This window comes from Nicotiana sylvestris, chromosome 10 (genome assembly GCF_000393655.2).
Source record: "Nicotiana sylvestris chromosome 10, ASM39365v2, whole genome shotgun sequence".
In the NCBI taxonomy this organism is placed as follows: domain Eukaryota; kingdom Viridiplantae; phylum Streptophyta; class Magnoliopsida; order Solanales; family Solanaceae; genus Nicotiana; species Nicotiana sylvestris.
In genome coordinates, this window is record NC_091066.1 from 119,266,839 (window position 1) to 119,293,788 (window position 26,950).

General features: G+C 38.7%; 1 protein-coding gene across 1 annotated transcript; it reads right to left on the reverse strand.

Annotated features, from left to right (window-relative positions):
* Positions 1-968: 968 nt before the first annotated feature.
* LOC104224702 (uncharacterized) lies at positions 969-5,534 on the reverse strand. Its single transcript, XM_009776386.2, has 8 exons — positions 5,131-5,534; positions 4,913-5,007; positions 4,684-4,787; positions 4,406-4,506; positions 4,221-4,324; positions 3,376-3,813; positions 2,386-2,517; positions 969-1,457 (listed from the first exon to the last, which is right to left on the reverse strand). The coding sequence occupies exons 1-8, from the start codon at positions 5,386-5,388 to the stop codon at positions 1,301-1,303; spliced, it is 1,389 nt and encodes a 462-aa protein (XP_009774688.1). The 5' UTR covers positions 5,389-5,534; the 3' UTR covers positions 969-1,300.
* Between the last annotated feature and the right edge of the window lie 21,416 nt (positions 5,535-26,950).

A 26,950-nucleotide genomic window follows, 5' to 3' on the forward strand; every position in this document is an offset into this window, starting at 1 on the left:
AAAGAATAGCATGTGCAATTGAATGATGATACATGTGCTGCCCATGATAATGCATGTGTAAAGGCCAGGGCTAAAGCAATGCTCTGCCACAACTCTAGGCAAAACATAAGGTCTCCATCTGCACAAGTTTATGCAATTCTAAGCAAGAGAGCTAATATAGTTATTTTCTTTGGCAAGACTTACTAAACAACATCAAATACACAGATTGTCTCTCTGTTTCCTTTCAGTATTTCTTTCTTATCAAGTTTTCTGTACAAAGCCCGAGTTTTATGCATCAGCATTGGAAGATTGGAAACAGGCAACTGGCTAACTTCACTTGCATTGCACTAAAATAATCAAGGCTCCAATGACTCCAGCTCTATTACACCCCCTCCCCCCCCCCCGGTTAGAATCAAAATAACCATGTCATTTGGAAGATAACAATGCACCCCGTGAATGACAGTAAACTAGACCACAAAATATAAATGTAGCAAAGGAGGCATAACAATTTAATGAGGTTTCATCAATTAACCTACATTACTGGACGGAGATAAAAAAAAATTCCGCTATCCAAAAAAGAACATAGAGAGAGTACTCCCCACCAACCCCAAAAGAACTGAAGCTCTTTTTCTCCATCCCCTTCCCCTCTCTGGAACCCATGTTGCTTGTACAACAACAATAACAACGTCTTCACCCAAGTTGGAATCAACTATATGAATCCTCCGTGTCCATATTGCTCCATTCAACCCTTAATGCTTCTACTCAGGAAAAACAGAAGAAGATTGAAAGTCTTCAACTAATAACAAATACCAGTTCCACAGAGAGCTCGCTGTGTAGCGGCCAAATCTTGAGTTCAGCAAGCTTCAGAAGCAACACAATAACAACTTAAGTGCATAACAATCAGTTTTTACTAAAATTCCAAATCGTAATGCAGAAGTGGATTGCATCTGTCAAATATATGAAGGTTTGAGATATTGCAGATCATCAAATAGTTAAAGCAGAAACCTCTACTATATTCTATGAAAGTCTATCATGTTTTTGATATTACAAGGGACCAGTGTACCATGTCTCCTTAATTCACATTTTTCCTCTGAAAGCCTACACACTAGAGTGGTGGTAATCATTACATACAGTAGAAGAAGAATGGGATTCTGATCTATTCACATTTACATTTCAAGGGAAAAATAATTTTTTATCTGAAGAAAAAGAAAAGAAAAACAAGAAAGCAGAAGAGTAGGTGATGTCGTCGCAGTTTTCCTTCTCTTTAACCTCTATTCTCTTTATTGCTTGTAGCGCAACGGTGAGGGCAACATAATGTTAACTATGAAATTATATGGTCTGGCATCGTCGGATTTTTTCTGAAAACGTGCTTCCTGCAGCGCTCAAATATGCTGTCATAGATCAAATCAAATTGAACTCCAGCTCGTTCGCGATTCACAATGAAAAGAATGTGATCACCTTCAACAATCTTATAGTACCTGATGCCAGAAAAACAAAAAGAAATATCAATACTAAAGCAGCCCTGAAATACCGTTGTTTTATTCAAATAACAACTACACATAGAATTCCAATCTCACTCTATAGCAATCTCGAGTATCCGATATGTGTCAGACAAATATGCAGTATTTCCAATAGTTGCAAATTTTAAAAGTCAAACATTTTCCATATATCAAAGTGAATAGGCATAAATACTAAGAACATAGAAGCCATAATTTCCAATATATTATGTTTAAGGGAGTAAAATGGGAATCATAACAGAGAAATTGAGATAATAGAGCAACAAGAGGTGCAGAAGTCCAATTACAAGAAGCGAAAAGCAAATACAGAGGATTCATCTTTTTGGGAGATGAAAAAGAAGACCATCTGAGCAATTCTTTAATCGCACACCCCTGCTAGATTTTTTTTTAAAGTTCCTCTAACAAGAAAAGGCTTGATGTTGCAACTTCTAGCCACCTTGTCAACAATTTTTAACACATCCACTTCAACCGGACAAAGAGATATGGATGTCCAGTCAAATCTATCAATCAAAATAAGGGAATATAACAACCCCTTAAACAATGACATACGAAAATACTGGTTTGTAAATTGGACTTGCTTCAGAATGATCAAATTACTATCAAATCCTAATGATAACCAAAAAAAATAGAGAAGATGACACTCCTTTGGTTTAGAAACTTCTTAGTACTTACAACTAAGAAGCCATGACCAATAATAAGCGGTGGTTCTTTATGAGAAAAGAGTTCAATTCTATGAAAACCTCTAAACCAGACAGGAATGAGAAAATAAGTATAATGGAAGTGTTGGTAAAAACTGCTTTACTAATAATAGAAATTAAAGAAGTTAAATACCAGAATGGCAACTTGGCAAAAGAAATATAATAGCAGAAGCTTAAGACCGGTAGCCTACCAAATGCCAGGTCGCAAAGGCTGGCAATCAGAATCTTTAACAACCAGTTGACTTGGGTGCTCAACTGGGAAGCGAGGGTGTGTCATAGATATAGTGTTGAGTGCACCATCATTGCCCCACCAATCCTCATCCCTGCAAGAATAGATGTACAGAAAGATGTAAGATGATGAAATTATGTATGATTTGTATAACTGTTAATTAGCAGTTCCAATCCGTTTGGATACATGATAGTTGCTTTAAGAAGTAACTAGGAGGATAAATCTATTGGTTTGGTGGTTTTGAATCTTTCTGAGATAATATAAACTCCTCATAAGATGATTGTGCTATGGAGTCAAATAGTTCAACTACGAAATTGCTATACAAAGCTTTGAGGTGAAACTAAAGCTGGGAGGATAAGAAACCCACTCAAAGTGGTTTTCTAAATACTTAATTTGAAACTGGCGTTAGTGCAATGCATATTACTCATGAATGTAAATCCAAGGAATTTTTGCATGCATCAATTTCATGGAGCCTATAGCCAAGTTTCATAGCCTAGTCCGGACAATACAAAACACTGTTGCACAAAGAGCAAAAACCTCAAAACAGAGAATAAGTGGCATAGCAACAACACTTATAGTTTGTTTGGCCAAGCTTCCGAAATCTGCTTATTTTGAGAAGTGTTCTTTTAATCAAAAGTACTTTTGAAAAATAGCAATTTGTGTTTGGCTAATCAATTTGATCAGAAATTTTGCCAATATTAGAGCAGCAATTTATGCTTGGCCAAGATTCCAAAAGTGCTTTTGGGGAAAAGCTACTATTTTCATCTACTGAAATTCAGCATCTGCTACTACTCAAAAGAGTTTATTTTTTCCTAGAAACTTGCCCTAACAGGCTATTACTTGCAGTAGATACCTTGCTGGAAATTTTTGCTACATTGTAACTGCCAATATATTTGAATCAATATCCAGGTAAATGGGAGATGGACTAATAAGGAGAAAACAAAAGACACACCTATATCCTTTATATGGGGGAGGGACATCTGGAGGATGCCGCCATAGGCTCATTTGCAGGACTCTGATGAACAGCAGAGGATGTATCCCAAGTATGCCAGAAGGGACTGTTAGACCCATGACTTTCGCGGTACGCTTGGTAGCATAGCTGAAGTAGTATGTATTAGGAAACGTATGCAAGTGGCTGTTCAACTTGATCGACCCCTGAAGGGTAAGATCAGGAAGTATCCAATCCCCTGAAGCAAATGGACCAGCATTTCCTAAAAGGCAATCAAGAAGACCCCATATTCCAATTTTTCTCCAGGATATGTTGAAGTGGTCAAACCCAAAGTTGTAATAGTTCTTTAGCCATGGAATGTCAATCCAATCGTAAATTAGTACTCCAATGCGGCAAAGTTGGAGCAAAGACACAGGCCTCAAGGACTTCCCATCTTCAGGTCTGTAAATGAAATCAGTTGATTCAGTACATAAAGATCACGAATTTAGCAAACCATAGGAAATCTTGGGTAAACATAAAACTTATAAGAAAAGGCTACAAACAGATAACAGCAATTCGAAAGCACAACAAAGTTAAAACCTTCATATGATCATTATTGAATACCAATATGATAATTAATGGTTGAATGAATTGAAGGCACCTAAAGTGGCATCTGAACATAGCATCTACTTAAAGCTCGATCATTAGTAAAAATTAAGACAATAGCACAATTGATATAATGAACAGCCATGATAGCACTTACTTAGTTGTTGATACGACAATAACAGATCAAATATAGTTGAACAACAGAAAATAAGATTTTCCTTTGGGATAAGTGAACTACAGATAATAAGATATCAGAAACCTACTGCATTCCATCAAAATAGGTTCTTGTTGTCCCGTTGAATGCTCCAGACAATGATGTGATGCTTAAGACCCAGTTCTCAGACGTGTTCTCATATCCCTTAAATGCCTACAATCACAATAAGCGTTGAATTAACAACAAACTTCTTTCAAATCTCGCATTCCATGAATTAATTATAACCAGACTCACCTTATCAGCCAGCATTTGTTGCAAAACTCGAACAACCTGTGCTCCAGCTGAATGCCCAACAAAATGAATAGGGTGATCTTCATCCCATTCTGGGTAATGCCCTGCTTACAAGAAAGTACGAAAGGCTAAATTAACCATTCATAACTTCACAAAAACATCAAAACGCAACGAAAATAAACAGAGGAGGCAAAAAAATTTCGAGCTTGTTCATTAGTACCATGAATTTACAAACATTGAAATTACAAAAAGCTAAACAATGAGGAAAAAAAGATTCTAACCTTGTTCATAAATTCGTCCGAATTGGGAATGTCCACAGGCCTTACTATGTTCTTCCCCATAATCAACCTGCCCTCCTTTCAAATAATAAAACAACTCACGAGCCCTGAAACCTAAAATCCATCAAATGTTGCCAAAAAAAAACAAACATGTACAACAGAACAAAACAACATTACAGCAACATGCAACAAAGAACATAAATAACAAGGATTTGAAGCAGTATCAACCCACCTGTCATATATGCTAGTTAGAGAGCCCAAATCAGGCACAAGAACCCTATCATCCTTCTTCTCTGCACCAGCAAAATATGAAAGCCCTCCTAATCTCTACACAAAACATCACAATTCCAATGCCATGTTATAATTATACCTCAAAAAATTCAATCTTTAACCCTAATATGAGCTAAAAAAACAAAGGCCATAATAGAAAAGAAAATAAAAATGACATACCCCTTTTCCAAAACCAAAGATTCCATGAACCAACACAATGGGAGGCAGATCTTCTGCACTTGTAGTAATCGCCTTTGAATCTTCTGTTTTTAAGTTAGGCTCCAAATTATTAGGCTTGTAAAAAGAATCAGTTAAAGCCTGGGAAAGATCACCAGCCACAGCTGTGCTAAATATGTAAAACCCATATGCCAAATGAACAAAAGAACTCACAAACAGCTCTGTCAATTGCAGTGCTGTTATCCACCACCTTACTATCATTTTCTTTTCTTCCTTTTAACACAAAAAATATAAAGAATTTTGTTTTAACACCTCCCTTCTTCAAGAAAACAAGAAAGCAGCAAGCTTTGATCAATCAACAACTATTCCGAAAGGTTCAATCTAGAAACAAGAATCTCATCAAATAATTAAACCCCCAAAAGGGTGTTTGTATATAAAAAAAAGAACAATTTTTTTTTCAATTTTCAAGGGTAGAAGAAGGGAGGCAAATCAAGCAATCCTTTTCAAAGAAGCCCCCAAAATGGGGGGGGGGGGGGGTCCTTTTAGCTTTGAAGAGATGAAGAAGAAAATTCAAGACTTTGAAATATAATAGTTTCCCACAATTATCTCATTGCCCACCATAATCAACATAAAAGACCAATCATTTTTATTGCACCCCCATTTGAATTTTTGTGTACAAAGAAGGAGTGGGTATGGGAAATTGGGGCCCACCACACCTCAAAGACTGGTGGGGGTTGGTGCCAGTTGCCATTTAGGTTATAAACGGGTCCCACAAACTTTGACACATGGATAAAAATAGAGTCTTGGAAATTCAAAAGAATCTAAAAAGGGAAATTGGAGAGTGCCAATTCATCAGCATTAGTGATGGAGATTTGGTGAACAAAACAAGATTATGCCTAAATATTGGGGATAAAGATATAATTTAAGGGAATAAGTAAGGTGCATAATCCAAAATGGTCTTAAATATCGGGGTGGTTTGTTTGGTGTTAGGTGGAAGTTGATTCTGGCTAAGATTCTACGTAATAGTAAAATGTTCTAGGAGTTTCTCTTGCATAAAAAACACAAGAACAAGAACGAGGTATTGGTTGGAAAAGAGCTGGAAAGTTCTGTGTTTTGTGTATTTTTAACTATAAACCAACCAAATCCAGAATGGTCTAAATCCCTTATCCATATCAATTATCATTGGCATCCTTTCATTTGTTTTCGCTCTTCTCATCCACGCACTTTTCTCCAAAGGTGCACACCACATTTCCAACGTATAGCTCTTCTTTTTTCTTTTTCTTTTTAAAAAGGAAAAGCAGTTGATTTATTGCTACGGATTCGAAATTGAGCAATTTTATCTTTCGTTAGATTTCCGGTCTCGCTATTAGGAAATTTTTCATTTTTATTCTTGACACCTAATAAAGCACCAATCTGAAGATAATTTTAAATTGAAATCAAAAGTTAGACGGTAAATTTGTATATTAAAGGAGAAGAAGTATGATTTACAAACGAAACAGCTCTCTCAACCTAAATCAATTTATTCTAACAAATTGACTTTTACGGTAGAATAGTTACCTAGAATCAGATTTATTCTAACTATGGGATTGCAACTTGTTAAAAAAAAAAGGAGAAGAATAGCAGCTTGGTTTCGAAAGGGGTCGGGAAAAAGATGAAAGAATGGAGTTATGGAGAGGATTAGGCGAAATGTTTTAGTAGCGATATTTTAGGAATTATAAAAAGGTTATTGAGGATAAAATAGTAAAAATTTAATTTGGTCAAACCAAAAGTGCTTATAAGTTGAAAAGTTATGAGTTGAAGGTGAACATCTTATGATTTTTGGTTGATTTTGGCTTATCAAACGTATAGATAAGCCAAAAAGTATTTATAAGCTAGTTTGACCAGTTTATAAGCTTAGCCCAACACCTCTAAGACCCTTTCAGCCAAATCAGAAGGAGAAGCAATCGGGTCTAGAGCAATAAAATATTTAAGAGATGATTGAAAAACTCATATCTAAGTTAAATAGTATATATTTATTTTCTAACAAATACTGAATAAATTTATATAAGTCGAATAGTTGTATCAGATAAAAAATGTCTTATACCTAAGGAGAAAAGGGGCGTAATATGCACTCTTACTAAAGCCGACGTGGGTGAAGAAGTTAGTTGACGAAAACCTTGGAAATGTGGCGCACATGCACTATGCCCATTCTAATATGCAAATGCTGGATTTATTAGGTCTGGAGAGGCTGGAGCACATGCCTTCTAACTCTTCTTGCCTCCATTTTTAATGTTGTTTAACAATCTAATAACTCTACTTGGCTTTAGCAACCTTAGTTGCAATTGTTAATTGGTGGCCCTTTATCAGGTGAAGTACACAAATAGCCTTCCAAGTAAATGATCTTGAATTTTTGTCCCGTTTTTCCAATGAACGGAACATCAAATTTAATAAGTGCTACCCTTTACTTGTTTTATAAGTATTATTTTTAACTTTTGATCTTGAAATTCTATGTATTGAGCAAGCAAAAGTCAAAAATTAAAGATCATACTAAAAAAATCATATTTCTCCAATTTTTTGCTTTTGTCATTGTACCATTACAAATTTTAATTCTAATATATGGCATGATAACAAATAATTTTACACATAATTTGTTTATCCCATACCTTTCTTGAAATATGTGAAGAACTTTTAGTACTATTTATTTTATTTTTATTTTTATATAATATTATTTTAAGACGAGTTTAAATGAAAAATATGAATAAGAAGAAATTCATATAGTCGAATGATCACGCCCAACTATGTCTCCTAAGAGGTCTTGCGATCGTTACAAATATAATGTGGTTTACAAGTCCCGAGTCGAATACCACAGGGAATTAACTTACTAATCACAACTATTAGTTCCGTAAGAATTCAAATAATCAACCTTCATAAATATTAAATAATGGTTTGAGTATTTACTAACTAAGGACAAAGTAATTAAAATGTTATAATTTATAACTAGCAGAGAAAATGTTGTAGACAAGATTAGAAAAGTCTAAGGTTATAATTTTTCATATTGTCGGAATCCTCCCTACTACATTTCCTACAAATTCACTAAGTATTCTCTACCGATCATGAGTACTTTGGGTGTCGTAACTCTCTTCCGTGTAACTACTACAATTTACTAGATGTATTCTTCCGAACTACGCTAGCTGTCAATAGTTTACTGCTCACTATGATCGTACCAAGGTTCCGTTATTCCTAATCCCACCTATAAACCCTCTGTATTGATTCCTCATATGATGTTGTTCCACAACTACCTAAATGTGTACCATTTTCCAAGTAATACACTCTAAATAGGCACAGTCAATTGAGAGCTGTTCAATCAACATTAATGAAAAAGTAGTTGAACAAGTAGAGAAAAGTCAAAGGCAAATGTATATTAATTGCAATAGAAAATCATCCTCCAATAGGTTACATCAAACCCTAGATGAGAAAGTTTAGCCACTCATAATTTATAAACAATTATCATGATATTCAAAGACATTAAACTACAAAGTAAAGTAAAACGGATGGAAAACCTCGTTGATCCATTGCCCCACAGTACTTTGTAGCCTTTTTCTTCTCCAAAATAATGTCCAAACCTTTCTCAACTCGTTTAGGGAGTATTTATATGTTCGGGTCGAGGTCCTTGAGTTCAAATTCGGGTCGGAGTCTTTTAATTCGCGAACTTTTAACCACCGAGCTACGGAGATCGCGAGGCCAGGCTTATAGTGCGACCAACCTGGATACAGAGCTGGCTACACTTGGCATGTATCTTGGCTTGGGTACTGGCTCTTTTCTTGCATTTTCGTCCTCTTTTCGTGCAAGTTTCATTCGACTCTTGCTTCTGTGATGACCCGATAGGTCATCTAGGGTTTTAGAACCTAATTCTATATTTTGAAGCCTCAAATATCTTATTTTAATCTTCCTCGATTTGTTTGGGTAGTCCGAATATTTTTTCGGAAGGCTTATATGTTAAAAATTAATAAAATATAAAATTTTACCTTAAAAATCTATTTGAGTTAATTTCGGTCAATGTCCGAGAAAACGGACCCGGATCAGTATTTTGACGGTTTCGATGGGTCCGTATCGTTATTTGGGACTTGGACGTATGTCCGGAATTGAATTAAGAGGTCCCTAGCGTGAGTTATCGTATTTTGTTGAAAAATTGAGATTCAAATGCTTATGAATCTAAAAGTTTGACCAATGTTTGACTTTATTGATATCAGGTCTGTATTTTAGTTCCGAAATCCAGTATAGGTCCATTACTATATTTATGACTTGTCTATCAAATTTGGTGAGAAACGGAGTTGATTTGACGTGATTCGAACGTCCGAATGTTAAACTAGAAGTTCATGAATTTTTTTGAAAATTTTATTTGATTTGGTGTCCGATTCATAGTTATAAGTGTTATTTTGGCAATTTGATCGCTCGAGTAAGTTCGTATGATATTTTTGGACTTGTGCACATGTTTGATTTGGAGCCCCGAAAGCGCAGGAAAGTTTCGGGTAGGCTAGAGAGTGAGTTTTGGACTTAAGAAAGTGCTAGTGTGCTTCAGTTCTGGTGCAGACCTTAGACCTTGCAATTGTGAGGTCAGGCTTCTCATTTGCGATATCTATCAAGTTCACATTTGCGATCTACGCCATCGCATTTTCAAAGAGTAGCTGGGGCACCTCAGGTTCGCACTTGCGACCAATCCTTCGCAATTGCGAAGTGGGGTTGGGGGAACAGTGATCACATTTGTGATCAAATGGTCGTATTTGCGTAGTGGCCATCGCGAAATTATGTGCCCTCGCACAAGATCAAAAGAGTTAGTCAAATCCACACATTCGAATCAAATGCTCAAATATATTTTATGGGCTCATATATATCAAAGAAATTCCTCACTCTCACAAAGAAGTTACATGCATGTAGAAAAAACCATAGGCTTGCCCTTTATATAAATCTCCACTAATATAGGCTTGCTTGATCTAAAATCAATTAGGGCTTTTTCATGGTTGTAATGTGGGCTACGGGACGGGTAGAATATATTTTTGGAATAGTGACTAACTCTACTAAGCACTTTAGCACATCACATATTTCTTTAAGCGCAAATTCTTCAATCCCAACTTCGATTTCACAAATAATATCATCCCAAGAGCTTTCCTCTTCTTCTTTTTTTTCCTTTAAGCACTACTTAGTTTCATATCTACTAGCAAGGACAAGATATGCTTATTTTTCTTTTCTACATATTATTATTCTTTTTTTTTTCAACAATATCTTTTTTTTCTACCACTCCTTCTAGTGGCGTCTTCTTTACAATACAAGTACACTTTTCATTGGTTCCACTCAAAAGTCACCCAAGTTTCCTCCTTACTTCTTCTAGCGTTTATTTTATAATTAAAATATTTTAAGAGGTAAAATGATCAAAATAAAACAATGACAATTAATAATAAAGGGGTATAGGCTTGTAATGTGGTTGCCAAGTGAAAGTTTATAGGCTCAAAAGGGTTTACTAGTGATACGCTCAAATTGCACTTTAATTAAATAGTGTAAGGTGGCCGGTGTCAAATATTATAACCCAACAAGGTTGGGGTCGAATCCCACGGGGAATATGGTGTGAAAAGGTTACTTTAGTAGTGTGAAACTTGACTTAGGTCGTAATTCTATTCCGTTAACGTAACAAAATAATGATATGATTGTGAATTAAAGAGGTAACTAATTTTGATATGAGAATGTAAATGATTTGATTAAGGAAACCAAGGTTGTATCCCCGTAAATGGAATGTAATGCTATCGGTGTTAATATGATATATTTCTAATGGAAGGTCCTTTGATATGCAAATGATTTCTAAATGACTACCCAACATTTTCCAATGTTGGGTAGTATTTTCTCTTTATGATTTTTCCAAATATAAAAGAGTTGCAATTTAAGAACAACCAATTTATGCCAAATAGAACCCACTTATTCCGAAGCGATTCTATTAAACAAGATTTAAAGTCTTGAGTTCTTCATATTCAATTCTACCAAATCCTAACTCACTTTTCCAAGTAAAGAAAGAGTAAAATGGAATAGATTAATGTTTGCAACCACCAACCATAAATAAAGAACAAGAATTGAATAAATATCAACCAACCATTATATATATATTCAATGTTAAACACCCATTAATATTACACCAATCTAGGGTCCACAATCTTAGTATTTAAAACTAGCTACTCATACTAAAATACAAGAATAAAGTATTTAATAAAGCTTACAAAAGTGCAAGATTCCTTCTTTACAACCTTCCAAATAAATGGAGTATTCAATGCTCTTTAAGTAGGACCTTGTGTCAGACTTGAATGACCCACAAAAACCCTAGTTATTCTCTTTATAGTGAAACAAAAGTCGTGGTCAAAATGGGACAAAAATACCCCTTCAGGTAGCTTATGTGATCGCATAATGGTCGCAGACCAGTTATGCGGTCCGCATATTCGTCATTCCATCGCATACTTGCTAAGCTCCTAGTTCTTGCTTCAGTCACATATCAGTTATGCAGTCCGCATGTGTGTTATGCGATTGCATATGCCATCGCATATCTTGGTGAGAACTTTCTTCTACTGGAGTTATGTGACCATTATGCGGTTTGCATAAGTGTTATGCGACCGCATAATGTACCGCATATTTTCTTCTTCATTTGGCCAAGAAATCTGTCCCTGTTTGCGATCATCATGTGAATTATGCGGTCCGCATGTGAATTAGCGACTGCATACTTGTAGCATATCCATTCTTTTGCATCCTTTTAACTTCTTTTCCATGTTTTCGGGTCTTCAAGCTCATGCACTACAAAACAACCAGACTTGATCAGAACTAACTAAAAAATTCATTAAAAGACGAGTTAAAATCTAAGCAATTGGTATAAATTATGCCAAAATTCTACAGCACATCAACACTCCCAACTTAAACTCTTACTTGTCCTCAAGTAACTAAAACAAAGTTCCTATTCTATACTACTTTTATTTTCGACATTCCACAAAACAATAATGATTATAGATGGTTTTGACTGACAGCTAACAAGTATGTGACCCTATTTATTTACCTTTCCTGGAAGACAATTTATCATTCATCCATTCGACTAATCAATTTGTGATATTTGAGTGTAACAGCCTGATCGGTCATTTTGAGCTTTTGCACTTCGCTCGCCAGTTCTCGGGCATGAATTGCCCCGTGTGGTGTATTATGACTTATGTAAATCGTTGGTATTGGGTTTCAGGTTAATCAGAATGAATTTGGAAGAACAGTCTCAGTTGAAAGCTTAAAATTTGAAAGGTTTGACCAAGATTTGACTTATGTGTATTTGATCTCAGATTGGAATTTTTATGGTTTGGTTAGCTCCGTTAGGTGATTTGGGACTTAGGAGCGTGATCGGAATGTATTTTGGAAGTCCGTGGAAGGTTTAGGCTTGAATTGGCGAAATTGAGATTTCAGCATTTTCCGGTTGATAGGCGAGATTTTGATATAGGGGTCGGAATGGAATTCTAAGAGTTGCAGTAGCTTCGTTGTGTCATTTGGGATGTGTGTGCAAAATTTCAGGTCATTCGCACGAGATTTGATAGGTTTTTTGATCTAAAGCGTAAATTAAGAGTTCTTGGAGTTTTTAGGCTTGAATCCTATGGTAAATTGGTAATTGATGTTGTTGTGAGCGTTCCGAAGTTTTGAACAAGTTTGGACGATGTCATGGAATGTGTTGGTAAAATTGGTTTGAAGTTCCGGGAGTTCCGGGTAGGTTCCAGGATGTTTTAGGCAGAAAATCATAGCTGTAGCAGGTCCAGAAGAGTTGCAGGCCTCAGAACCCACCCGCGCGGTCCACACAAAAAGAAGTGCGGCCACGATATGTTCTGTGCAGACCGCACAAAATGCAATGCGGTCGCGGTGGGGGATATTTCACTGGTCCTAATTCGGAAGCCCATATTTTTTAATCTACAAGGAATTTTGATATGATTCAAAAACGAAGTTGCAGCCCTTCGTGTCTAGTTTCCAAAAAGGTACAGATATCACACTTTGGACATCTGCAGCAAAAGTTATGGCCAAAATACTAAAGTTTGTCACTGCAGAGGAAAGCTTGTGCGTCCGCGGTCATTTTTGTGCGGACCGCACTAGTTTTGTGCGAACCGCGGTCGATTTTGTGAGGTCCGTGGAGGTGGAAATCCGTGGAATAGTCTATAAATACGAGGTTTTGAGTTTTATTTAATATTTTGACCTAGAGAGCTCGGATATTGGCGATGTTTCGAAGATTTTTCAAGAAATTCATCGGGGTAAGTGATTCTAACTCAGATTTGGCTAGAGTACATGAATCTATCATTAAATTCGTGATTGGGGATGGAATTTGGGAAGAAATTGTAAAATCTTTCAAAAATGTAAAATGATGATTTGATAAACCAAATGGTATCGGAATTGGATAATTTTTATATGGTTAGACTCGTGAGAGTATAAGGATTTTAGTCTTGTGAATTTTGTCAAATTCCAAGATGTGGGCTCGGGGGTCGGGTTTGACCAAATTTTGGGAATTTTGTGGTAATTTTTATTATTTTCGAGTGGGCTTTGTTCCCTTAACACATTTTGATGATTTTGTACTGATTTCGGCTAGATTTGGAGCATCCGAAGGCCGATTCGAGAGGCAAAGGTATTGCGACCTAGAGTTCGGACCGGATAAATATGAGTAATGATTGTAAATGATGTTCTGATGGTTTGAAACCCTGGATTGCACATCGTAGTGCTATATTGAGGTGAGGCACACGCTTGATGACGTGCACTATTGGGGATTGTGACTTGGTCCGTCCCGATTGATGATTTTACCGCGTATTTGACTGAAACTTGTTTGCTTTCATCATGCTTTGGGTTGATTGCCATATTTGGGCTTCGTGCCAACTATTTGAACCCTTCGGGGATTTTTGTTGATATTTCCTCACTGTTTTGACTTTATACTTGAACTCAGTCATGTTATTTTCCACTATTTTACTACTCAGCCATTTTACTCAGTTTTAAGACTTAAATGATAACTTTAAATGATGTTTTGGGCTGAGAAATATTGTTTTACTATTGCCCGAGAGACTTGTGAGTATTTTTGATTGAGTAAGGCCGAGATCCTAGTTGTGAGGAAACACTGATACTGATTGAGGACGAGGGCCTGAGATATGTACGCCACGCGGTGGCTTGTTGATATTGTTTATGAGGCCGAGGGCGTGAGATATATACGCTGCGAGGTGGCTTGACTGATATGAGGCCGAGGGACTAGATTTGATGCCTTAAGATGGCTTGATATTGCGCTTGGGCCGTAAGCGGCCGCTCCCGGAGTCTGCACACCCCCAATAAGCGCGGGCACCCATTGTGATGTGAGATATAGCCTGAGGGGCTGGTACTGTTCTGAGATTGTGCCTGAGGGGCGAACCTTTATGTGTTTATCTTATTAATTGCCTGTCATTACCTGTTGATTGTGTATTTGTGCCCGAGGGGCGGATTTTTGTGCTTATCTGTACTAATTGTTTGCATTCGTTTGCGTAACTACTGAAAAAGTCATTTCTAAAGAAGTCTAAACTGAGCTAAGATATTTTAGGAAATTTTTACAGCTTCACTACTTTCTTACTAGTTTTGGACTACTTCAATACAACATCTTGATATGTTTTACGTGATATCTTGTTTTCAATCTTTATTTATTATAATTACTCACTGAGTCGGAGTACTCACATTACTCCTTGCACCTTGTGTGCAGATTCGGGTATATTTTGGCTGATCAGAGGCAGAGTCAACAGAGTTTAACAAGGTAGCTACCGGCGTTCGCAACATTGCTTTTCTCTCTCTTCTTTTCATTAGACTCTATTTTGTACACTCCATGCTTTTTGTTGTATTTATACCCTAGTAGATGCTCGTGACTTGTGACACCCCGGTTAGGGTTATGTTGGGTTGTACTTCCGCACCTTATTGACATTATTCGCTACTTAGTATTGCTATATCATGTTTTAGACTGCTTTTATAATATTTAACTATTTAAAAAGTGAATTGGGTATAATTGGCTGGCCTTGTCTTCATGAGAGGTGCCATCACGACCGGGTTCGGGTTTAGGATCGTGACAAGTTGGTATCAGAGCCTAGGTTACATAGGTCTCATGAGTCATGAGCAGGTTTAGTAGAGCCTCGCGGATCGGTACGGAGACGTCTATATTTATCCTCGAGAGGCTGCAGAACCTTTAGGTAAACTTCACATCTGAATTCTTATCGTGCGTCCTTTGATTCAGCTTGAAATGTAACTCTTTGAATTCCTTCCACGTGTTCGTGTGCGCGCATGAGCACTCAGTATCAGATGTGCATCGATGGCTTGTGATTCCCTGATCGAGGGGCGAGATACGATCTCTATGTGTTGATGTTGGGCCAGTCGGAGGACTTGAGGCCGGATTTTTGCCTATAGCTTGAGCACCGAGGTGCTGATTGTGTGAGTAGGTGATTTTGAATTTATATGTTCGGTATTTTTCCCTATTAGTAGAAGTGACGGCTGGATGGCTATGTAATGAGAATGTTAGTGTTGCGAGATATATTCGTATGATTTGGAAGTGACGAGAAAGGTATGCTGGAGGATAGAAGAACTATTAGGTGCTTGATTTCCGTCTTGATTCGAGTTATATCCCGAGTTATGGGCGTGTGAAGAATCTTTTCATGTCTCTCAGTTGGGAGTGGAGTAGATTTCATGTTGCGGTATGAGTTCAGACTCAGGAAAACTAAGTGACTGCATAATGGTTATGACGGTAGATGGTATACATAAATGTTAGTTTAAGGCGAATCAGGTGTGTTATCTCCTGCGAAGTGTTCTGGAGTTGTGTGATCTTTATGTTGTCTGTTAGAAGATCCCATTTACAAGAGAGATATATATGTGAATTCAATTTGGGTCGCTTAAGAGAGTGGGTTTAATTGTTACGAGAGTAAATGCAAGATTTGTAGAAGATATGAAGTACCAGATGGTCTGTGTTCCACGAGCTTATGAAGGATTGAGTTAGTCTCACTATGGTGTTATGGCAGCAATAAAGTGTATGCGTTATGAGTTATGGTGTGTGTTTTGATCTATGGCTTCGAGCCAAGTGGGGGAGTCCGCTATTGAATAGTTGATTGCACGGTTATGTGCTCTAATGATTCCATCTCGACGCGTATTTGTGAATCAGTTTTGGCTCGAGTAAAGGAAATTTCAATAAAGGCTATGTTATGCTTTATGGGTGTACGATAATCGGGGAATGATTTAAGTTATGGTTGGTAAGGAATGCTCGGTGTATAGGGCAGAAAGTTGCTTGGTTATATTGGAATGAGGTCATATACTGCAGTGTCGGAGTGCTAGTGAAGCACAGGTTGTTCGGTTCGTTTAATCAATCTAACTGTGGGTTGAGTAGAGTGGATGGATCTAGAGAATGGTCCTATTGTGTTCAAAACTCTACATGCAATAATTGGAGGCTTTCGAGTTGTACTTATGGCTAGAAACTGAGTTTTCAGTGGAAGATGACAAGACTTGTGGTGTTTTCTATATTAATTATGGGATGATATATATCAGTATCGGGAAGGTGAAGGTAATGGCTTTGGGGAACACTTAAAAGAGTATTCAGCGGTTTATGAGCCTTAGACGGTGTGGCTTTATGCTTGGGTTCCGTGTGGTAAGTCTGGGTTGAGGAATTGTGGTGATATAGCAAGGAGGGATATCAAGCTGAAGGTAAATCAGAAGGGAACTCGGATAGATAGGGTATCTTGGTAGTAGGACGGATCGATATGGTAAGGATATGATTAGTTCCTTGGGTGTGTACGGGGTAATGAGTTCCTACAGGTATTTCGCGACAATGCTCTTAGGTTTTGATGGCTTGCATAGCTTGGTCGAGTTAGAAGGATTCAGTCCTGGCAGGTCTGGCTTGTGCAAGGGGAACTCGGAGAGTTCTTGATGGTTTCTACTTCAATTGGAGATGTATATTTTCTATGGGCATGAGGAGCAGGGGTTGTATAGTGATTTTCTTCCAGGTTGGGCTCAATGGAAAGTTCTTGGTTGGTTGAGTACATAGTTGCTTGTGGTTCGGAAGGGATATGAAGTTCTCACGGTTACCTTGGGATGGTATGGTATATGCGGTATGTGTGGAGGATCGAGATTTGTGTGTGTAAGGTTACGATTCAGTTTTGAAGGGAAAATCATAAAATTCTTAGGCAGCAAGGGCAGTTTCAGATGATTAGGGAAATGAGCTTCAGATGATTTGGGGATGATCTTCAGATGATTAAGGAAATGGTATTGCTAGTTTGAGTGACTTGACGAGGGTATATGTTTAGGAAAGGCAATGTGATTAAGTTGATGGTACTTCGGTAGTATTGCGACACCTTCTTGTTAGATCGACGGCTGGTGTTCGAGTTTCCTTGCACCGAGAATTTTAGAGTATCTTTCGTGGAATGATTGGGTATTTGAGGTGCGATATGCATTCGAACGACAAAATTGGGATCAGGTATGTTGATTCATGTGCCATATGGATTTGGAGACAGGGAAGATTTCACATTCAGGCTATGTTGCGGTTGTGAGTCGCGTGTATCGACACTGTTTAGTGACTATCACGGTTTGGAGACCCGAGCAGATCTTTTGTGCTTGGCATGTTAGATTTTGGATGGGATATTGGGTTCAGACTGGTTGTCTCCGTGTTGTGTCATTCTGTGCTATTACGCTAAGGCGGCACTGTTGGCTATGCCGGAAATGCCACGGATTGAGTGGCGAGGTCCGTAGGATTATGCCCTAGTGGAGTGGTTTTATATTTCGAAGACCCAGCGGATGGCTGGGAAGAATTGTTTTTCTTATGTGGGATTTCGTGATAAATGTCAGTGCAGAGGCTCCTACCATTGATTCGGTTCCGGTGGTGATGGACTTTTCGGATGTGTTTCTTGTGGTCGGGCATGTCGCCGGGCAGGGTGGTTGATTTCGGTATTAATTTGATGTTGGGCACCGTATCGTATGGCACCGGTAGAGTTAGAGGGGTTGAAGGAACAACCTCAGGATTTCCTTGATGAGGAGTTCATTGGTAGGCCAATGTGGATGCCTGTTCTAACTTGAGTCGGCTTGGGTGGCTCCGAATTGTATTGTTGAGAGAGGTGTTGTGATTTTTTGGTTATAGGCACCTAGGGTGCGGTTCTATTGGGGTTTCATAGTGGAAGTCGACCGGGAAGAGAAATTGGGTGTTACTCGGTAAATAGTGTACGGGTTATGTCCTTTCGAGTTTGTGTGGTGTAGGTTATTTGCTCTACCGGGGGTATGATGAATTGCTTTGATTCCAAACATCAAATTGTGCGTGGTTTTCGATTTCGAGCATAGTGACTTGAGGTGGTTCATGTGGAGCAGTGTTGGATAGGATCGCGCATTGCAGCGAAGTTATGTGGAGGTATGACCTGGCGGGTTAGATTCGTGTGTTCTGTTCCCATGATGCGAGACGGGTTCTCAGCCTTGTGTTGTGATGGTACTGGTGAGCTTGAGGTACAACTCTTTCATTTGGGTCATTTTCATGATTTGAGTACGTTCAGACTGTTGCTTATTGGTGCACGTATTGTGCAAGTTGTGGCTTAGGCCTGCATTGATGTGTCATATCACCAGAGTAGAGTGTTGGATTATAGGAGACCGTTGGGATCATTAATGAATACGAACGGGTTCGATTTCAGCATATTAGAGGGATAATATCGAGCTTCGGCTCAGAAATTTGCTGCGGTATTTGCCAAAGGAGAAGTGGCTTCTTGAATGGTTGATCTAGAAAATGGTTATGGCTTATCGCGTGTTTTAGTGATCATTGGCAGTATATGAAAGTGTTGGGTTGAGACTTTAGTTGATAAGAGTTTTTCTATCGGTATTCGGGTGTTGTGTGCAGTTGCTGTAATTAGAACTTATCATTATGAGTGTTTGAGTTATGTGTGTCACACCTCCTTTTTACCTACCCCCGAGAAGGGAGTATAAGGGAGTTTTTTCCAACTTAAAGTGACAATCGAAACGGGGTTATTTTTTAAGTTCAGAGTCGCCACTTGGGATAATTTTATGGTGTCCCAAGTCACGGGTTCAAATCCCGAATCGAGGAAAAGATTGACTCTGTATTACAGTCCGCGAACAAGAAATCCGGGTAGAAATTCTGTTAACCTGGGAGAAGGTGTTAGGCATTCTCGTGTTCCGTGGTTCTAGCACGGTCGCTCAACTGTTATTATTGGCCTATTTATCTGATTTTAGAACACTTTCAAATCTATATGTATTTTTAACTTTTAAACCGCTTTTATTTAATTAAGGAAAATTCAAGGTTACTTAAAACACATCGCAAGCCACGCTACATGAAATGCACCCGTGAGTCACGACACATTCTATTTAACCTTGTTGGAAATTAGAAACGGGTCACATGAAATGCACACCCAGACTTTAGTAATAGTCGTATTATTTATATAATTAACGCGCCTAAAGAAAACTACGAAATTCATTTTTAATGTCTAAGTTATAAAAGTAACACGAGGGCCATAGGGATTCAATTATGGATGGGACACCTCGGCCTAAAGAACTACGGTGTTCATGATTAAGCCTACACTACTTTGAGGTTCACTGCGAAGGTCTTTGTGGAAAGACATATTATTTATGTGACTTATTCGAATGAGATCGATAAAGTCGGGCCATGGCTACCTTAACTCAACCCTAACGTATAAATTGCTCAAAACAATACCAATCAAACTTTAGATCCATACTGAATGTCGACAATATTAAAATATGCTTCAATATTACAAAATAATAGCCATAACAAGAAAGCAAATCAAGTAAACGAAAGCAACGATTATAGGTTTTAATCTTTTTCCAACAAATGAGTGAATAGCAATCACATGTTATCAGGCACACAATTAGCTGTACTCAACTTTGCATATAATTTAACAAGGATCAACATGAACTCAAAGTTTGACTTCAATTACAGTACCTTAACAGTGAGAAATCAACAAGAATTAAGCTTCAAAACACCACATATTATGCAAAAATCAAACTCAAAGAATCCATGTTGATTGAATTTCATCTCAATTTCATCAAAAATCTACTATAAATAGCGTCTCAATAACAACAAAACCAGCAAAAATCGAGTCAAAATCGGAACAGAAGCAGTTCGTAGAAAACGAACAACAACAGTAAACTCCATAGTTAAGGAAAACCACGTTCACATATGGCTGAACATGAAGCAGCTCACTTTAACAAAACAGAGGCAGTAAACAATTAGCACAAATTGAAGTCATCAATGAGCAAATAATGAACGTATGTTTCAACAATCCAAAGGAAGCGTCGGAGCATCAGAAAATAGTGGCAACATTATTACGACACCGAGGAACGGATCAACGATTTCAGAATTTCGAATCGAGATTCATATCTGATACGCAACTAAAAATCGAAAAGAAAAACTAGAGCAAAGGCCAAACAGCCATCGGATCTCAAACGGAAACCTCAACGAGACTTGACACAACCTCAGATCGGGGACTATTGATGAAACCTCGAATCAGTACCAGAACTTTCAAACCATACACGAGCTTAAATGACCTCCTCTTTGGAACGAAAATCAAAGAACGACGCCTCTGATTTTGACACGAAAGTCACAAAAATGCAAGAAGAAAACAGAGTCTTTCTTTCGCTTTTGTATGAGGGATGGTGTCGCGGCTGTGGTTTGAGATTTCAGGCCAGATCCGTCGCATGGTGTTGTGTGCGTCGTTGGTGGTGGAAGATGTTATTTGGAGCTGGATCAGTGGTGTTTGAAGGCTAGTTGACGGGGTAGATCAAGGCTGGTTTGGTTTCTGTCTTCTGAAGAAGACGATGACGGGGGGGGGGGGGGGGGGTTGATGAATTCCGGCGCTGATTGAATTGTCCCTAGGTCTAGGGATCAGATTTTTGTATTATTTTTGTTTTTTAACTCCTAGGTCCTTAGGTTGATTTAGGCATTAGGTCTAGCTTCCTTTTATAGGTTTAGGATTTTAGGGTTATATTTAAGTTAAGGGGTATGGACCTAGGAATTATGGGGCTAGGTCCAAAAACTAGGCCTAAAAATGGGTCGCTTGAGCCCAAATTTTATTCTTTCCCCGCGAACGAGACTAAAATACGATCTTATTTATTAATTAATCCTACTTAAGTAAAATAACCATTAAAATAAGACTAGCCTTTAAAACAAAATTATTTTTGGTATTTTTCAAGATTTAAAATGACTACAAAACATTAATGAACCTATGTTTTTTGTAATTTTCGTTTTCTTGTAATAAAATAAAGTAAAAGAATAAAAATGAGTTGAAATAGCTGTATTAGGCCTGAATTAAATATTTACGTTCTAAAATATGAAAAATCTTGGGGAGGGTCAAAAATCACATGTCTATAGCTGCCCCTCTTTGACTGGAAACACGAAGTATTTTCAGACAAAGAATGACTAGACAGGTTTTTTGACCCGACCCTTATTTGGAGAGACTAAAACTACGAGAAAGGGGAATGTGACCGAGCCCTGGTATCTGAGCTGCCTACATATCCTTAGCTATAAAGGAATCAGGTCACATGTAGTTCAGAGGTGAGTAAGATGATGGAGTATACCAAGATGGAGAGCCAGTCGAGGTGCCTTTCCGCCGAGGTTCCGGTCCGCAGTCCTGTTATTACATCAATATCACCATAAGAAAAACTAACTAAGCATGTCAACTACAGGTTACTAGATTCCTATCTATATCTTCAAGCTTGATCTTGTGATTCCTGTTGCCTTGTTGCCTTGTATTCTCCAGGTGACATCCCTTTGTTGCTGACTTGAATTGTAATCTGAGATGCTTTCCCTTTTCTTCAAGTGGGCGCCTGATTGCTGAACTCGACCGTCTTCCTTCGAACATTGCTACTTTCCCTTCGTTCTTCAAGTGGGCTCCTGATTACCAACACTTGAATTGCTGCTTTGTTCTCTAGGTGGGCTCCTGATTACCGACACTTGAACTGCTTTGTTCTCCAGGTAGGCTCCTGATTACCGATGCTTGAATTGCTTTGTTCTCCAGGTGGGCTCCTGATTGCTGAACTTGAAATCTATTCCCGTGCTCTCTAGGTGGGCTCCTAATTGCTGAACTTGAACTGTATTCCCGTGCTCTCCAGGTGGGTGCCTGATTGTTGAACTTGAACTGTATTCTCATGCTCTCCAGGTGAGCGCCAAATTGCTGAACTTGAACTGTATTCCCATGTTCTCCAGGTGGGTGCCTGACTGCTGAACTTGAACTGTATTCCCGTGCTCTCCAGGTGGGCACCTGATTTCTGAACTTGAACTATATTCCCGTGCTCTCCAGGTGGGCGCCTAATTGCCAAAACTTGAACTATATTCCCGTGCTCTCTAGGTGGGCGCCTAATTGCCAAAACTTGAACTGTATTCTCGTGCTCTCCAAGTAGGTGCCTCATTGCCAAAACTTTAACTGTATTCCCATGCTCTCCAGGTGGGCGCCTGATTGCTGAACTTGAACTGTATTCCCGTGCTCTCCAGGTGGGCGCCTGACTGCTGAACTTGAATTGTATTCCCATGCTCTCCAGGTGGGCGCCTGACTGCTAAACTTGAACTGTATTCCCGTGCTCTCCAGTTGGGCGCCTGACTGCTGAACTTGAATTGTATTCCCGTGCTCTCCAGGTGGACGTCTGACTGCTGAACTTGAATTGTATTCCCGTGGTCTCCAGGTGGGCGCCTAATTGCTGAACTTGAATTGTATTCCCGTGCTCTCCAGGTGGGCGCCTGACTGCTGAACTTGAATTGTATTCCCGTGCTCTCCAGGTGGGCGTCTGATTGCTGAACTCGAACTGCTTCTCCCTGTTCGCCAAGTGGGTGCCTGATTTCAACAAAATAGACAAAACAAAGAAAATTTTGCTGCCCCATTTTGGTAGCTGGGCACATCAGTGAGTGTTAAATTGAATCATGTTACCAAACATTATCAAGAATTTGAAAGCTAGATCCCGTTATCCAGGAGGGTCCTGACAGCTCCTATTTAAATGACAATTTTAAAGCTAAATTATGTCTTCTGAAGGTATGTCTTATGCTAAGTCTTGTTATCCAAGCAAGTTTTAAAATTACATCCCATTATCCAGGAGGGTCCTGGAAACTCCTAATTGAATCATATCTTAAACATGCAAACTTTGAAGCCAACTTATATTCTTTTGGGGTACATTTATGCTAGATTATGCTACTCATGATTGTTTTGAATTTTAAACTAGGTCTCATTTTCCAGGAGGGTCCTGAAAATTTACGGTCAAACCTGTCTGGTGCTTGCTTTTCCTTACGGAGGGTTTCTTCGAAACAAACAAAATTTTCTGCCCCTGTTTCAATCAAAGAAAAATTCTTGTCAGTTTAAAATGCGATGGTTGGTTTGTGGCCTTGACTTTGAGGGCGATTGCTCCTCCACTTCCCATGATAACTTTGACTTCCACTCGAATACCTTGCTAACCACTTTCTCCGTCATCCTTATCACATAAAATACCTCTTCTCCGTTCAGACCCAATACTCTTTATCTGTTGCATTGCTCATGAACTGACATTTACCAAACCTTTGTATCTCACATGAATCCCAAAGCACGTCAATTGCCACCCACTTAGTGCGTATGCTGTTCTTTCTTGACTTAAACCACTGGCCTGGGCCTTGAGGTCTATTGCTCCTTCACTTGCCATGTTAACTTTGATTTCTGCTTGGAAGACCTTGCTTGTCATTGGTTAGCCACTTTCTTTGTCAATCTTATCACAGAAAATACCTTTGATCCGTTCACCCTACACCTTTCATCTGTTGCATTATTCATGAATTGATATATACCAAACCTTTGTATTTCACATGAATCCCAAAGCATGTTGATTGTTACCAACTCAGTGCGCATGTTGTTCTTTCCTAACTTATGCCACTTTGATGTGCTGACCAGATCCCGTTTTGTGCAATTGGAAAGCTGGTGGCAAATTTTAAAGTCATTTCTCACTTATTTTGACCAAACAGACTCAGGAAGAGGAAGTAAACAAGACAAAAGGAACAAGGTAAAGGACAAAGGAAAGAGATGATTCCTAACAAGAAAACTACAAAGTAGAAACCTATCAGATGTGGATACCAACTCTAATTACCATGACATGCACCTGTGGCCTATTTTGTTGAGCAAGTCTGATGTTCAACTCCTGTTATACCCCTAAACTGTGAAACTGGGCTTCAATGCTCCGATTATCCAATATGATTCACAATCCTTATTCGACTTGTAGTGCCCGAAGGGTTTTCACCATCAAGCCTCTCTCATTTTGTTCTTTCTCTTAACTTACCGCCGCCTAAAGGTGCCCGCGAGGGTTTTCACCAATAAGACTCTCTCATTTTTTATTTCTCTCAGCTCCCGTCGCCTTACGGTGCTCGTGAGGGTTTTCACCAATAAGACTCTCTCATTTTCATTATTTTTCTGCTTGGACCAGAGTGTTGCCCCTGATATGAATTACCTCTCCTTGCTTGACTTGGCATCTCTCAAAGATTGATCGGAAGATCTTTCTTTGGACCGTAACGTGGGCTTTTGGATAGGGTTGAAAAGAAAGGATATCAAAGGCTCAAAACAATTCACATGGGTTCAAAATTACAACTTTCAGAATCAGATTTCTTACAAGAACCACAACTTCTGCCCCAGTTTCTTACTTGGGGACTTTTTGATTTTTATTTTGATGGGACCGAACCGTGAGGCTTCCTACGTATCCTTTAAAGGAATCAGGTCGAACGTTATTGTTGTGATTTTCTATTTTCTCTTTCTTTTCTTTCTCTTTTTGTTTTCTTTTTCTTTTTTTGTTGTTTTTCTTTTTTTTCTCTTTTCATTCTTTTCTTTCTCTTTTTCTCTTTTCTTTCTCTTTTTTCTCTTCTTCCTTTACTTATCTTTTACGCTTGCATTTCTGAACTTTGCTACTGATTCCAAAAGAGGGGTATGAAAGAAAATAAATAAGGCTCAAAGGGGTAACGAAGGATAAAGTGTTTAGAAAGCAGAACAAAATGCCTTCCTCATTCCAATTTTCAAAACATACCAAGTATAAACCACAATTAAACAAACCAAGGAAAACATTCGCAACATCTTTTGATTGTACCAGACTTGATAACCATATCCACACATTCGCCTTCTACATTTGTTAAATACAAAGCACCATTTGACAACACTCTCACTCTCATTACCACGAACGACCATTGTCAATTTGGGCAAACTTGCCTTTAGCTTCAAACCGATGCGGCTATCTACCCCAGTTTCACACAATTCGGGCTTGAAGTGATCTCAAAATGCCTTTACTTATTTCTCTCAAATGTCCCTATCATCTTCAAAATTGTCTCATTGCTTCATAACTAAACTGACTTTTTAATACCAGGCTGAGAATTCCGCGTGCATGTCATGTCACTAGGGTCAACAGGAAAAGAACTATAAAAGAAAAGAGAACTAAACAAAATGACTAAAAATAACAGAAAATAGAAAGTTGCATTAGATAGACGGTGAAAGGGTTTGAATGACAAAACAAGCAAACTAAATTGGGGTTACAAACCTGGAACAAACTTAGACAACACTAAACGAGCTACTACGACTGAACAAACTAGGTAAAATAAAAGGATAGAAGGGTTCGAACCGCAAGACAATATCCGGATTACAACCCTGAAAATAACCCAGACAATAGAAATGACAACAAAATAAACCACCAAAACTCCTCTCCGGCTAACCAAGAAATGGAGCATCTTCCCAATTACCAAGCTCAAAATCTTAGCCACTGGATTCTGCATCAACAATATTAGGACCTTCACAAGTCTTCATCACATTGTTCTTAACAAATTGCTTTTGGGTTCCTTTTGCCGGCTCGTTCTTAAGATCAAACTCTGATAGCGCTGAAAGCTTCACAGCACGTGGACCTCCGAGGATCTCAGAAGAATTCTCATATTCTCTTTCAGAACAAATCATACCCACCATATGCGTCTCACTACGGACAGGCGATAAACTTTGGCTAGTGTCTGCTGTATCTGGATTTTGCACGACAATGTCACCTGCATCAATAAGCTTCTGAATTGCTTTTTTCAAGTGCCAACACTTTTATGTACTGTGACCCGGGGCATCGGAGCAATATGCGCACCTTTGACAAAAATCAAACTTCTTTGGCAAAGGGTTTGACATTTTTATCTGAATCGGCTTCTACATGTCCAATTGCCTCAACCTTTGGAACAAACTGGCATATGACTCTCCCAATGGAGTGAAGGTTTTCTTCTTCTGCAACCTCTCATTCTTAAATGCTTGATTGGGCCGGAAACCTGATCTAGGGGGGTTTCGGTGGGCTCGTGGGGGTGGATAGGCATTTTGTGGAGTTGGGTACTGGGAAAATGATGTATGACTTTGGGGGTTCTGTGGAGAGAAGTAGCATTGGGAAGGGTCATTTGGTGCACAAGGATATCTATGGGGCCGATATCGAGGCTGAAAGTGTTGAGCAAGACTGCCCAGCGGATCATCTTTTCTATTTCTATTTCTTCCACCCCAACTTACTGGGATGTTCCGAATGTCTTTCGTAGTATCTTTCAATGTCGAACAACTCATAATTTTGCCTGACTTGATTACCTCTTCTACCATTTACCCTATTTTAACACATCATTGAAAGGCTTACCCAAGGCCAGGATCAAATGACTGAAGTAGTTGGGCCCTTGGGCTTGTAGGAAAAGGTCAATCATTTCTTTTTCACCAATCGGGGTACTGACTTGAGTAGCTTGCTCCCTCTATCTGAGCCCAAACTCCCTAAAGCTTTCCTTCGGCTTCTTTTCCATTCTAGATAGAGAAGAGCGGTCTGAGGTAACGCCTGATTTGTATTG